Source organism: Lagenorhynchus albirostris, chromosome 8 (assembly GCF_949774975.1).
Source record: "Lagenorhynchus albirostris chromosome 8, mLagAlb1.1, whole genome shotgun sequence".
In the NCBI taxonomy this organism is placed as follows: domain Eukaryota; kingdom Metazoa; phylum Chordata; class Mammalia; order Artiodactyla; family Delphinidae; genus Lagenorhynchus; species Lagenorhynchus albirostris.
Genome location: NC_083102.1, coordinates 84875907 through 84890761, shown reverse-complemented (window position 1 = coordinate 84890761; position 14855 = coordinate 84875907). Strand labels below are relative to the sequence as shown.

The following is a 14855-nucleotide window of genomic DNA, read 5'->3' as shown; positions in this document are numbered from 1 at the left end:
AGACCTGCTCAGCGTTTAATGTTCCGATATTTTATCCTATTTGAAATGACCCTTGAATTCACTTCTTTCAACTTTAGTTTCAAGTTACCAAAATCTGGAGAGATTATTTTAGATAGATATTCCCAAAACGTAATTATTTCTATAGAGTTTAACTAAAAGCTCTTTTTTCTCCTTTACTCTTAGAGATCACAGAAGATTAAAGTTCCAGAGAGGCCAGGTGGATCATTTGCATCTCAAAGGCACCAGAGAAATACAAAAGAGAAATTCCTTCTAGAAAGCTAGCTTAACCAATTACAAAAGGCTCACTTTGATACAACAGCAGAGGCATTAGAGGCCACTGTTCTCTAGATCTCTTGGCAGCCCCCATTCATCAAGGACAGACACCATAAGACCCCATATACTAGTAGATAGCCACCCCAGGATTTCCCCAAGTTTCGGGCTCACCCCTGGAACTTTTGGGCCCTGCATGTTAGTGCACGGCCACCTCAGGACTACTCCCGCAACTTTCCATCCCCCATTGTGCATTTCCCTATGTCTCGGCGCTCCTGGGAGTTTCCTCAGTCTCCTGGCTGGCTCTGCCAATTGTTGGGCTGTACCCGCAAGCCTACAAGGCGTGTGCTTGCCCAGCTTTAAGACTGAAGAAAGAGCCCGGAGTCTGCAACAGAGACACCAATGGTTTAATGGATGGGGGAACTTACACTCAGAAGTAGGGTCCTGAAGCAACACCTCAACGGTCTTCTTCCCTCACAGGGTCAGGGGGAAGGGGAGGTTACCAGTTATAGGGGAATTGATGTCAGGTGGGCTCATTAGTTACCAGGGAAACCAGCAGAGGGGCACGCCCCTCACCACCCCTTTGATAAGAACAATCACCAGCTGGCGCCTGGGGCAAGTACATGGGAAGGTCAGTCATGTGTGTAGGGTTTAGGTGAAGCAGGCACTGGTTGAGCAAGGGATGTCCAGAGAGCAAGAGAACAGCCATCTTGAGCGGCCTGATCATACAGCATATAAAAATTACATCAGGGCCTTCCCTGGTGGCGCAGTGGTTGGGAGTCCGCCTGCAGATGCAGGGGACACGGGTTCGTGCCCCAGTCCAGGAAGATCCCACATGCCGCGGAGCGGCTGGGCCCACGAGCCATGGCCGCTGAGCCTGCGCGTCCGGAGCCTGTGCTGCGCAGCAGGAGAGGCCAGGGCACAACAATGAGAGGCCCGCGTACCACCAAAAAAAAAAAAAAAAAAAAAAAAAAAATTACATCAAAAAAATCATACTTAATGGTTAAAGGCTAATACCTTCCCACTAAAATTGGCAATAAGGCAAGGGTGTCCCCTCATAATTATTTCTATTTGACATCATACTGGAGGTTCCAGCTAGTGTAATAAAGCACAGAAAAGGAATCAAAGACATACAGCTTGGAAAGAAAGAAAGAAAGCTCTACTACTAGATGACATAATAGTCTATGTAGAAAATCTGATGGAATTTACAAAAAAAGAAAAAGGCCCCAGAACTGAGTGTAACAGGGTTACAGTGTACAAGATCAAAACCAAAAATCATATGTATTTCTATATATTAGCAATAAACAATCTGAAAATGACAATCTGAAAATGGACAATGTTCCATTTACATTCACAATATTATCAAGAAGAATAAAATCGCTAGAAATAAGTTTAACAGAAGAAGTGCAAGATCTCTACATTAAGAACTACAAACCATTGCTGAGAGAAATTAAAGGAGATTCAAAAAAATATTTGCAAATCATTTATCTTCTAAGAGACTTGTAATCAGAATGTAAAAAGGACTTTTACAACTTAATAAGAAGACAACAAACAGCTTAATAAATATATAAATGGGCAAAATATTGAGTAGGCATGTCACCAAAGAAGAAATATACCATATTTATAAATGGAGAGATTCAAGTTGGCAATTCTCCAAAAATTGTTCTATAGATTGCATGCAACATCAGAATCTCAGCAGGCCTTTTACTTAAAAATATAATTAAAAAGTTGATCCTAAAATTTATATGCAAATGCAAAGGACCTAGAATAACCAAAATAATTTTGAAAAAGGAGACAAAAGTTGGAGGATTCATACTACTTCATTTCAAGACTTAATATAAAGCTAATTTAGAGAGTGTGGTATGACAATGAGGATAGACATATAGATCAATGGAAGAGAATAGAGTCTAGAAATAAACCTTCACATTTATGCAAATTCGGTTTTGACAAATTGCCAAGGCAATCCAAGCAGAAAGGATTTTTTTTTAAACAAATAGTGCTAGAAAAATTGGATGTCCAAATGCAACCAAATGCACTTAGATCCTTACCTTACACTATGCTCAAAAATGATCTTGAAATAGTTTATAGGTCTAAATATCGGAGATAAAACTATAGAACTTCTAGAAGAAAGCAGGAAAAACTTTGTCATCTTGGATTAGGGAAAGACTTCTTAGATCTAACACAAAAGAATGATTCATATAACAAAATACTGATAAATTGGACTTCATCAAAATTAAGAACTTTTGTGCTTCAAAAGGAAGCATTAAGAAAATGAAAAGACAAGCCACAGACTGGGAGAAAATAATTGCAAGTCATTTATCTTTTAAAAGACTTGTAATCAGAATGTAAAAAGGACTTTTACAATTTAATAGGAAGATGACAAACAGCTTAATAAATACACAAATGGGCAAAATATTGAGTAGGCATGTCACCAAAGAAGATAATTAACGCTAATAAACATATGAATACATGCCATGGTAAACACATGAAAAAATTAGAGAAATGTAAATTAAAACCACAAAAAGGCATCATTATACAGGCGCTAAAATGGCTATAATCAAAACGACTAGCTATACCAAGTATGGGCAACAATGGGCAGAAACTGGAAACCTCACACATCGCTAGTGGGAATGTAAAATGGTATAGCCATTTTGGAAAACGTTCTAGCTACTTCTGAACAATTTAACTATGCACTTATCATATAACCCAACTGTACCACTCCACTCCTATCTACTCAAGAAAAGTGAAAATGTATGCACACACAAACACTTATATCCAAATGTTCACAGCAACGTTATTTATAAATGCCAAAACCTGGAAACAACTCAAACGTCCATGCACTGGTAAACGGAGTAAAAAAAAAAAAAAAATGTGGTACCCATACAATGGAATACTACTCAGCAATAAAACGAAACAAACTACTCATACATGCACCTACATGGGTAGATCTCAACAGCATTATGTTCAGTAAAACACTACATACTGTATGATTCCATTTACAAAAATTTCTAGAAAGGCAAAACTATCCAGAAAGCATGTTAGTGATTATCTGGGGGCTAAAGGAATTGGGATGATGGATGTTCTAAGGATTATGGTGATTGCTGCATAACTATATCATTTTAGCAAAACTTATTGAAGTATATAATTATAATTGGTGAATTCTATGGTATGTAAATAATACCACAATGATGTTTCTTAAAGGATAAAACACACCCTAATAACCAAGATATTCAGAGCAAGATGTGTATGTATAATATCATTCCATTTATGTTAAACATACTACATATATACATGCTAGTTAAGGCTACAAAATTTCTAGAAATGTGTGTATACAAACAGTATGTTTGCCTCTAGGAAAAGGACTGGAATCCTGGGAAAGGAGAGATAATTACTTTTCATTGTATACCTTCTGACACTATTTGTCTGAAAAAATTAAACCACATAATCACTTTATAAATAAAAAAAATCCTAGTAAATAATTTAAAACAACCATAATCCAGACACAAAGATCCGGGCGTATGAATTTGCTCTTGAAGATTTATGCTTATCTGAGTGAGGCCATAAGCACTTAGGAGTAGCCTATAATAAGATAAGGTGAATTTCATCACAAAAACATGGTGTTAGTTCCTATTAATTTCAGAGAGCTGACTACAAATTGTGGGAATCTGGGAAAACATAAGAGGATTTGACTAGAAATACTTTAAGCATTACAGGGTACTACATTCTGCAATTCTACACTGGCCACAAAATACAAACAAATTCCTTGTCCCCAAACACAAACAAAATGCAACCAAAACTTTGAATATTCGATTTCTATATCTGTCTGCAAAAATACTGAATCACTATGCTGTACACCTGAAACTAACACAATATTGTAAATCAACTATACCTCAATAAAAACAAACGAACAACAAAAAAAACTTTGAATACTTGGGGATTAAATGGGGGTGGGAGAGAATGGAGGGAAAAGAAGCAAGAACAGGGTAATCTAGCTGATAGCAGGCAGACAGAAATGTTTTCAGGAAAGGTACAAATGGCAATAATATAAATACATATTATACATATATATATATATATATATATGAAAAAACGATTTCAGAATACTTTTTTCTGCTACATCATGCCTTTAAAAAAGGTATTATATATAAAAAGTGCCCAAACTTGTTTCTATGAATCATACAGTGGATACTGCAAGGTGATTTTCAGTTATTCCATTTAATATCAAGAACCTGTTCCAAAGATTTGATTTTCAGTTGCACATTAAGAAGATATGGCAGGCGCCTCCCCGGTGGCGCAGTGGTTGAGAGTCCGCCTGCCGATGCAGGGGACACGGGTTCGTGCCCCGGTCCGGGAAGATCCCACATGCCGCAGAGCGGCTGGGCCCGTGAGCCATGGATGCTGAGCCTGCGCTCCACAACGGGAGAGGCCACAACAGTGAGAGGCCCGCGTACCACACAAAAAAAAAAAAAAAAAAAAGGGAAGAAGATATGGCTATTTAATTAAGGATATTTGTTTTAATCTTAAGCAATGGGTGAAATTAAAATACACTGTCAATATTTAATTATCAAGATTCAAGTGCTATTTTGTAATAATGCTTGAAGGTCACATTTAAGACTTCTGCTATCATATTAATTTTTTTTTTAAGATAGGAACATAGTACTTTGTATAGTGTTGCTCATAAATGCCTAGTATTTGGTGTCCATTTTCACACAAAAATCAATAATGCAAATACTTCCTTGAAGGGAAAACACATGCAGAGAGGGCCAAATACATCATAAAAGGTACTTCTTTCAGCTTTGACTGCTTTCACTTGCATTTCAAACTGACAGGGCTTTCACCCTGTTTTGAGTTCTTTGAATAGACAATCACATATGTTTGCCACACGTGTGCTCTTCACGCACAAGTTCCTCGCAGTACCGCTCCCTCTGACGCATCCCTGCTGTAGCTTTGGTGCTAATCTACACTCAACAGACGTTTAATGAGCACCTATGCGGCCCATTATACTAAGAACATGCCATCAGGTTAGGTAGTATTATCATCCCAATATAACAGATGAGACATCTGAAGCTCATGGACTAAGTGTCTTAAGTCCCCAAACTGGTAAGCAGGAAACCAGGACTTAGCCTGAGCCCTTTCATTTATACCCTGTTTTCAAGTATCCTCTCTATCTGTGACCCTTCCCTCCTTTCTCTCCCTAGTTTCACTGATAATCAAGAGCAGATTAGGAAAGAAATGAAGGAGGTAGCCTCTGCTTAGCCCCATTCCCTTCCCCACAGAGCAGGTGGAAGGGAAGAAACACCTCCAGGGCTCAGAGCTCCTACCACAGTCCTCACTGCTCTCAGTTCCATACTTCACCTGGAACACCCAGCCCAGAACTTCAGCCCCAAGCCTGTTCCATAGCTTTCTTCCCAGGGCACAGAAGGCACTATGGGTGATTATTATTATATTTTTAATATATATATATTTTAAACAAGTTTATTTTCTTTTTCTTAAATTTTATTTATTTTTGGCTGTGTTGGGTCTTCGTTTCTGCACGAGGGCTTTCTCTGGTTGCGGCGAGTGGGGGCCACTCTTCATCACGGTGCACGGGCCTCTCATTGTCGCGGGCTCTCTTGTTGCAGAGCACAAGCTCCAGACGCGCAGGCTCAGTAGTTGTGGCTCACGGGCCTAGTTGCTCCACGGCATGTGGGATCTTCCCGGACCGGGGCACGAACCCGTGTCCCCTGCATTGGCAGGCGGATTCTCAACCACTGTGCCACCAGGGAAGCCCTATGGGTAATGATTGATGGAGCATCCCTGTAGTAATAGAAGTGTCCTGAGCAACGCTATTTACAACTCTGCAATGATTTTTCTATGGAGACACAGCTCCCATTGGTCCTTATGGGGATTATCAAGACTGTACTTGAGCTTGGAAGGAGTTGAACCAGCTTCCACATGCTAGCCTGCAAACCTATGCACAGCTCAGAGTATCACTTCCTTGGAAAAAATCAGCTTTCTTAATTAAGTCAATGGAAACCAGTTTGAAGCCTCCACAACTGAAATATTAATGAACTTTTGGAATACAACCCACTCATACTCGGGAATTCAACCTTTACCCTCTCAGTTCACAGCCATATATATATATATATTTTTCCCCCCCTTTGGCTGTGTCGCATGGCCTGCAGGATCTTAGTTCCCCAACCAGGGATTGAAACCACACCCTCAGCAGTGAAAGCTCAGAGTCCTAACCACTGGACCGCCAGGGAATTCCCCACAGCAATATATATTTGTAAGACTGAAAACACTATTTTTATTGTGCTTAATATAATATAGGAAAAGATACATTCTCAAAATTAAAAAGCACAGCTTCCTGGACTCATGTTTTTCTTTCTTACTTACTCTTTTACCTTCATTTTTTAAAGTATGATTTCACAGACTTGTGGTTGCCAAGGGGGAGGGGAGGTGGGGGAGGGATGGATTGGGAGTTTGGGATTAGCAGACACAAACTACTATATATAGAATGGAAAAACAACAAGGTCCTACTGTATAGCACAGGAACTATATGCAATATCCTGTGATAAACCATAATGGAAAAGAATGTGAAAAAGAATACACACACACACACACACACATATCTGAATCACTTTGCTGTATAGCAGAAATCAACACAACATTTGTAAATCAACTATACTCAATAAAGTTAAAAAAATAAAAATTTTAAAAGTGCCATTTCATTCAACTCCAGAGAAACTTCCATTTTTTCGATATTATTGTAAAGGTTCTACTACTTCACCTGCATACTGATTGCTGAGCCAGTGTTTATCTTACCTCCTCGATGGATAATCAAAGAAGTCTCGCTTCCAATGGGACAGTCCTTAAGTATATCCACTACTTCCGTATGGCTCAGGTTCTGTACATTCTGCTGGTTGATCTCAACAATGAGGTCCCCTTCACACAGGCCAGGGCATCCCTGAATGTCAAGTATTTGTTTCACCCGCTGTCCTGTAGGACTGTCTGCAATGGTGAAGCCAAAGCCCTGGGCACCTTTCACAATGGTTAAGGTCATAAGTTCAGCTTGGGTGGCCCCAGATGAAGCCATAGATACATTGTCGTCATGGACAGGTGGTGGATACGTGCTATCTAGCTGACCATCAGCTGGCATTGAGTGCAAAGTATGAGGCGGCCGATCTGTTATATCTGGAACCGACTGTGAGGTCCGAGAAATGTATTCCAAATATGTTTCATAGTTATGTCTTCCATTGACCATCACTGGAGGTGGCCTCTCCATTATTGCAAGGGGTGGCACCATGCTGTTAGCAGGATCTTCAGGATCAAAGGGCAAAGGGTAGCCACGACACAACACTAAGTTGACACTCTGACCAATAGGAACAGACTGGAAAAGTTTGACTACATCTGCATGAGTGTGTCCAAGGACACAAACTTCATTAATATAGACAATGACATCACCTGCAAGGGAAAAAAAGAAAGAGATTGACAACATGAGGTAAGTTCAATTAACGCTGACATAGAGAAATGGAATTATTTATGAGACTAGTGAAAGACGGTGCTGTGTTTCTCAGTAAGCAGTGAGAAGATCAATTAGAATAGTATTTAAATTCCCTGTAGGTGACTCAAGGTTACAACAGGTCTGCCAACAAATACAGTGATTAAATGCTGAAAAAAAATGCTATTTGGTTACTCCTGAAGTTCAGAAACAACTCCATATTCAGAAAGAAAAGTTTAGAAGAATTTGTACCTTGAAGAAGCACACATTCTATGCTTCTTTTTCATCTTCAGGGCAAATCAGTTAATAGAATTTTCAAATTATTGAGAAGTGGTAGTCATAAGTTTTGGATGAAGGACAAAGCCCAGTATATGGGTTTTTTGCTCTCACTTGTCTGAGTCAACTGTCTTTTTTTTTCCTTTTTATGGAAGAGGAAAATATTTTGCCCATTTTATTTTATCTCTCTATAGCAAAGTGTAATTGCAAAGGTTCCACGTCTACACAAGTAAAGATCAAGAGGACAGATTAAGGGATCAGCGATCTGGGTCCATATCCTGACTCTACTACTTAGCAGATCTGTGCGACTGGGCAAGTGACTTACCTGCTTTGAGCCACAGTTCCTCATTTGTAAAGCTGCTGTGAGGGTGAAATGAGATGATGCAGGAAAAGGGCTTGGCACAATGCCTGCCATATGGTGAGTGCTCAATAAACGTGGACCATTATCAATATTATTGTTGCTAAAATAGGAGGAAGGGGATGTGAGACCCTGGCTTTCAAAGAGGAAGCTTCCAAAGACATCCTCCCATCTTAGATAAAGTGATATTTCTGCAGATCTTTTCAAAAAAGGCATTGGTCCTTTCTCCCCAATGAATTTAATCACAGAGTTACAGAAGCCCACTGATTAGAAGTTAACTTTATGTTATTAAAAATGTCCTGAAGGCAAATTATTCATTATAAAATATACCCAGAAAGACAATATTTCCTTCTTAAAATGCAGGGAAAACATGTTTGTTTGAGATGTTGTTAAAAAATTCAATTATGTATGAATAACAGTTTTATTTTCAGAGCACTGCTCTATCATGGATTGATATTTTTACCCTCAAAACCCATAATATTTGAGAATTGAACTTGCAAATTGAGATTGTGCCTGACTATGCTGAAGAGTATATGAGAGATTAAAAGACATGTTTTCACAGATTTTCAAATGAGTAATTCAACAGTTATCAGTCTATCAGGATACTTCTGAAATGGGTAGTGTAAATGGCTAGGGATTTCATTCTGAGACATCATTGCCCATCAAAATTGCAAACATCAAAAATGAAAAACAGAGTTGAATTTTCAGAGTTAAATGCTTTTTTGGCTTCTCTTAGTTGTCTGATACAAAATGATTTCTCCACTAAATACACTTTAAAAATAAATAATTCTATGAATAGAACATTGCTGAGTAAAATGCCCTTAACTACATACTCTCAGCTAACACTCTTCCCAAATGCTAGAGAACTGCTTGAAAGTGCTAAAGATATAGACAGAAAAGCAAACACAAACAAACAAAACGAAACAAAACAAAATAACATTTTCGGTGATCCAGGTTAGGTCTCATTCTGGAAAATGTCACAGACTATGTGACTGGTCAGGTGGAATCACTCTTCAATTATGTCTATCAGAGAGGGTGCTGGTGTAATGTCTGGGACACTGGGCCATGACTCAGGACTGAATTGGGATTGGCATCCACTCTGCTACTGTGACTTCTCAACAGACTGTGGCAGTTGGGAATGTTTTGGCATCATTTTTAACTGGTTAAGGTCATGCCAGAGTTCCAGAGAAGTATCTGATCCAGACAAACTTTTTTTCTTCTCCTCCTTGCCCCTTCTATTTTTAAAGTTACTATATATATTCATACACTGAAAGGTTGAAAGACTATAAATACTTGTGTACTACCATCCAGCTTAATGATTAGAACATTGCTTGTATCAGTTGAAGCCCCCTGGGTAGCATCCTCTCCCACTTGCCCTCCTTTACTGCCCTTTCCAAAGGTAACCATTGTCCCGCATTTGAGGTTTGTTAATCACATGTACTCTACATTTTTATGACATATCTAGGTACACATAAACCCTACATAGTTTAACCACGAAATTATATCTCTTAAAATGTTTTTGCATATTTTAAACCTTTTGTAAATGGTATACATGTTAATCTTCTGTAATCTCTCCAAATGTATTTATGATACTTCTCTCTTTTGATACATTTACCTCTAGTTCATTAACTTTCATTGCAATATAATATCTGTTGGATGACTACATCATTATTTATTAATATTTATCCATTCTTTTGTTAGTGGACACTGGGGTTCTTGTGAATTTTGGGCTATTAAAGATAACTCTGCTATGACCCTCTTTCCATGGCCCTTATGCACATATGGGAGAGTTTTTGTGAGGTATCTACCTCGGGGTAGAATTGCTGGACACAGGCCAGTTGTGTCTTCAACTCTGTTAGAAACGGGAAGTGGCTGACAAAATTGGTCAAATCGGTTTTCACTCCCCTCGGTAAGGTATCAGAATTTTCATTGCTCCCCATCTGACACAATGCTTGCCATTCTCAGACTTTTAATTTTCAATAATCTAATGGGTGTGATCATGGTTTTAATTTGCATTTCCCACTCTGCTAGTAAGGGTGAGCATCTTTTCATATGTTTATTGGCCATTTGGGTTTTCTCTTTAGTACCTCTCCTTTCCCTGTTTTTCCTATTAGGTTAGTCTTCTGTTTTTAAACACATTGACTATTTTTCTGCCCACCTCCATTCTCGATCCAACATCCTCTGTAGGTTTGGGAGGCTGCATGGTATAGTAGACATTACATGGAATAGGGAACCAAATGTCTTTGGACTGATTCCCAGCTCCATCACTTACTAGCTGTGTGACTTTCAAAACTAACTTAAATCCTCTGTGACTCAGATTCTTCAGAAGTAATGAGGAACAATAATAATAGCAACTTACTGTGCTACAGGAAATAGCAAATGAGATCACACAGGTGAAAGTGTCTGTAAGCTGTAAATTGTTATGCGAAGGATAATTGCTATTTCACTAATTATTATCTGTCCTTGGTTATATCCGTCTATAAAATCAGGACAGTCCCACCAAGATATTCCCACCACAGTCATAATTAAGGATGAATATGAGTTCCTGAGTGGGCAAGTGAAAGGCAGGAAAGTAACAAATGCCATTCTCCTCTATAGCTCTCCCGAACTTTAATCACAGTTAACAAACTCCCCAGCCCCCAAGCATGCTTTATTCTTCCTTCTGCTATGCCAGAAATTCACAGGAAAAAAGAACTAAGTTCAAAGCTCTCACAGTTCCCTGCCAGATCTAAAGAGTAGTTATTTGAATTATAGTGATTAATATTATCTATTATAGTGAGTTTTAATGTGATCTTGCTATTTAGAAACAGAATAAGAACTATTTGTGGTTCTTAGTAAGACTGCCTTCTAAAATTTATGGATATTTTCCACTCAGAGCAATTTTTCAAGTCATCAAGCAAGCAAGTGATAAAGGACCCTGCAATAATACCTTTGTGGAGCTACTCAGAAGGTTTCTGAATGTAAAAGATGAGAGGCCAGTTATCACAGGACAGAACTATCTAACAACTTGACACTACTTAACTGCTCACTTTAAAAGTAAATGGATGCCTAGGGCTTCCCTGGTGGTATAGTGGTTAAGAATCCACCTACCAATTCAGGGGACACGGGTTCGATCCCTGGCCCAGGAAGATCCCACATGCTGCGGAGCAACTAAGCCCGTGCGCCACAACTACTGAGCCTGTGCTCTAGAGCCCACGCTCTGCAACAAGAGAAGCTGCAACAACAAGAAGCCTGTGCACGGCAACGGAGAGTAGCCCCTGCTCGCTGCAACTAGAGGAAGCCCGTGCACAGCAACGAAGACCCAACGCAGCCAAAAATTAAAAAAAAAAACAAATACATAAATTTATTTTTTTTTAAAAAAGGAAATGGATGCCTAGACACTGTGTTATGCCAAAACTATTGTAGATGGAGACGTAAGCAAACATTTGCTTATTCAGAGGGAGAACTCATTGGGTAGGATATCTATAGACCATGCTGTATGAATGTCATTTACATGTTGTGAAGTAAAAATATGAGCCACCTGGTATGTGCCTTCTGATGGTGCCACGCCAAGTCCTGAGATAGACTGGGCTTATGAGCACAGAAACGGACGTCGTTAGGAAAACCGGCTCCAGGTCTAACCCTGTTGGCCTACTTAAACGGGAGAATGGAAAAAGAGTCACTTGATGTCTCCATCTCTCAATTTATTCTTTTATAAAATGAGAATTAAAATATCTCCTCCATTTCCTCTTCACAGGGCTACTGTGAGAATGAGATCATCCTTATGAAAACACTTTTAATTTTACCAAAGAAAGGTTCTCCATAAAAATAAGATGCTGCATTTCTTTTGAGAGCCTAGCACACATTTTCATCGCCATATTGCCTGCAAGGTTACATTGTTTCCTATATGCCATTCACTTTAGGACATATTGAGGTCAGATGGTTTTAGGGCTATTGCCTTCAGGTCTATTGGTCAAATTTGGTGTGACTGATGAGCTTGGTGTCCCCAACAGGGCTGATCTCATTATGACCTGATTCCCAGTTATGGGATTTCAAAGTGCAAGTGAAGGAGAGTGAGGCTGATGAAGCAGGAAGTGTAAACTGCTGGCCTGTACGAGAAAATGTTCCAAGGTAATTGGTTTCTTTCTTAGTCATGGAAATCAAAATACAATATTGGATACCTCTTGGGTACTTCATCATTTTGGATAAAATAGAGCACTCTTTAGTAAAGCACTGATTGCTTAAAATGGAGTTATTTTTAGACCTCTTTCCTCTGCTCCCACCTTCTTTGAGTCACTGAGGCTATACAATCTTCCTTTTCAGCTGCTCTCACTTGCCACCTGCTGTCTACCTTCCTTACGCACCACCTTGGACCAGACTAGAATAGTTCACTTCACACTGCATTCTGATCCTACTGTCTCCTCTATTAACTTCAAACCACTCAATCTTCAGACCTACTGCTTAACACTCTTTACCACTAGCCTTTCCAACTTGTGTTTGTATCCACCCCCCCCAATAAGTTACCTTTCTTGGGAAGCTGGTATCTTTACTGTTCATAATTCATAACTTGATAACTTGCCTTTTTATTTGAATCCTGCTGTTCCTCTACCCTCAAGTGCACATCTTTTCTATGTATAACTTCATTCCAGATAATTCCTTTCTTTCCTGACCTCTTCAAAGATACCTTCCATTATTCCTACACAGATTGCTCCTGTCTCACGTTTGCGACTACAGACTCACCTCAAACTGTATTCCTTTGTGAGAGTTTTCTACCTGTTCCAAGTTTTTTCCGTAAAATATAGAGTATCATTACTATGCTGAGAACTTTTTAGGTATTTAGGATAAATTCTCATTAAATAAAGGATAGAAAGACTTAGGAAAATAAAAACTGGATTGGATTTCACAGCTAAATTCACTGCTGTGTTTCTAACTTGTTTTTGCGAAGTCATATAGATTTTTGTTAAAAGAAAAAAAAACATCTCACTGACTACTCCCATCCCACCAATTACATGTATTTTACATTGAAAAATTACTATTTTTTGAGTTTCCTCTCCAGCTAATACAATTTGACTGCCCTTTCTTCTTTCTGAAGCTTGTGTTTGTGTTTTTTGTAATAACAATATATGATTTTATTATAACAGGCAATTTTATTATAATATCGAATATTCATTTTCCCTCTATTCTATAACCCCCCAAAACATAATAAATTTTGACATGTACTTTTGGGCATGTGCCACTCATCACTTCAATTAAATTGAAAATAACTGTTCTTGATAAAATGTATTCCCCAAAGTGAAGCACTGTGGTATGTCAGATAGACAAATAAAATTAAAGCTGGGTCTCCTTGGGTTGTTCTTTGAGAAAGTCATTCACCAGTTTCATCATCTATAAAATGGGCTAACAATAGCTGTTCTATCTACCTTATAGGAAAGAGATGTCTGTGAAAATGCTCAGCTATCATGATATTACATATATAAATATACATATTCAAAATTTTTAACAAATGACTGATAAAGAGTGGAAAACAAGAATATCCTAAGAAGGAGAAAGAATAAGTAGCTCAGTTTTAAAAAAAGAAACTGCTGAATTTTATTAAATTATTTGGCAGTTTGCTTGCAGAAATTTGAGAGGACAGATAATGTTCATCCTTGTAGCTGAATACACTGTTTCCCAACAAGGAAGACTAGTGCCTCATGAAAGTATCCTCAGACTCCTCATTCCCTTCTGGAATAGAAGTACAATGTGGCTAGGGTGGAGGGATCAGGACAGAGGATGGGTGAACTGTGTGGCAGGGGTTGGGGGTGGTGGTGGATGGAATGTAGAGCATCCACACGTGAGGGTCTTGGCATTTTCTCAACTATGTCACAAAGTGAGAAAGGTCTGATGACAAGTATCCCCCAGATACAGGGGCTTTTGCCTTGCTTTCTCAGTTTTCCTGATGAATTTGTTACAGGGTTCAATGCTTCTTATTGCCCCAAAGTTTTTCCTTATGCCTAAATTTAATTTCTTTTGCTAAAAATCACTATTTCCTCAATTTCCATTCTCATAAAAGTGGAAGCATCAGTCTTTTGGAATAATTTAAAGCAGTTTCTAAAATTCCCAAATGGCCTCTTCAGAGTGAAAGTTATTAAAACAGCCATCAATTGGAGAAGATTCCATTTTGGAGGTTCTGGAACTTACCATCATTCTATTGACTTTAAACATCTGTTTTGCAAAGAGCATTATTGCAGACACCAACAAATTTTGCAGAAATGCAAAAGCAAATACTTAGGTTATGGAAGGTATAGAAGGCAGGACAAAAGCCTTCATCAGGAGAATTTTAGGTTAATTCTTATGTGCTACATTATAAATGACATTGTGAATGAAACTGAGTTGAATTGATCTGTAGCACTAAAATAAGATGTTTTAATCCTCTTTCTTTTTTTTTTTTTTTTTTATAAAACCAAGTGTGGCATAATGGAGAGAGCACTGATTTAGGAGTCAGGAGGT

At 38.6% G+C, this 14855-nt stretch overlaps 1 protein-coding gene across 1 annotated transcript in view; it reads right to left on the bottom strand.

The window, feature by feature from the left end:
- MAGI2 (membrane associated guanylate kinase, WW and PDZ domain containing 2) overlaps positions 1-14855 on the bottom strand; it is a gene marked incomplete at its 5' end in the record, with an annotated part of 1082576 nt that overhangs the window by 228925 nt on the left and 838796 nt on the right. The window contains one exon of the mRNA XM_060156186.1: positions 7078-7716. Coding sequence (XP_060012169.1) covers positions 7078-7716 — 639 coding nt within the window. The remainder of the gene's footprint in view (positions 1-7077; positions 7717-14855) is intronic.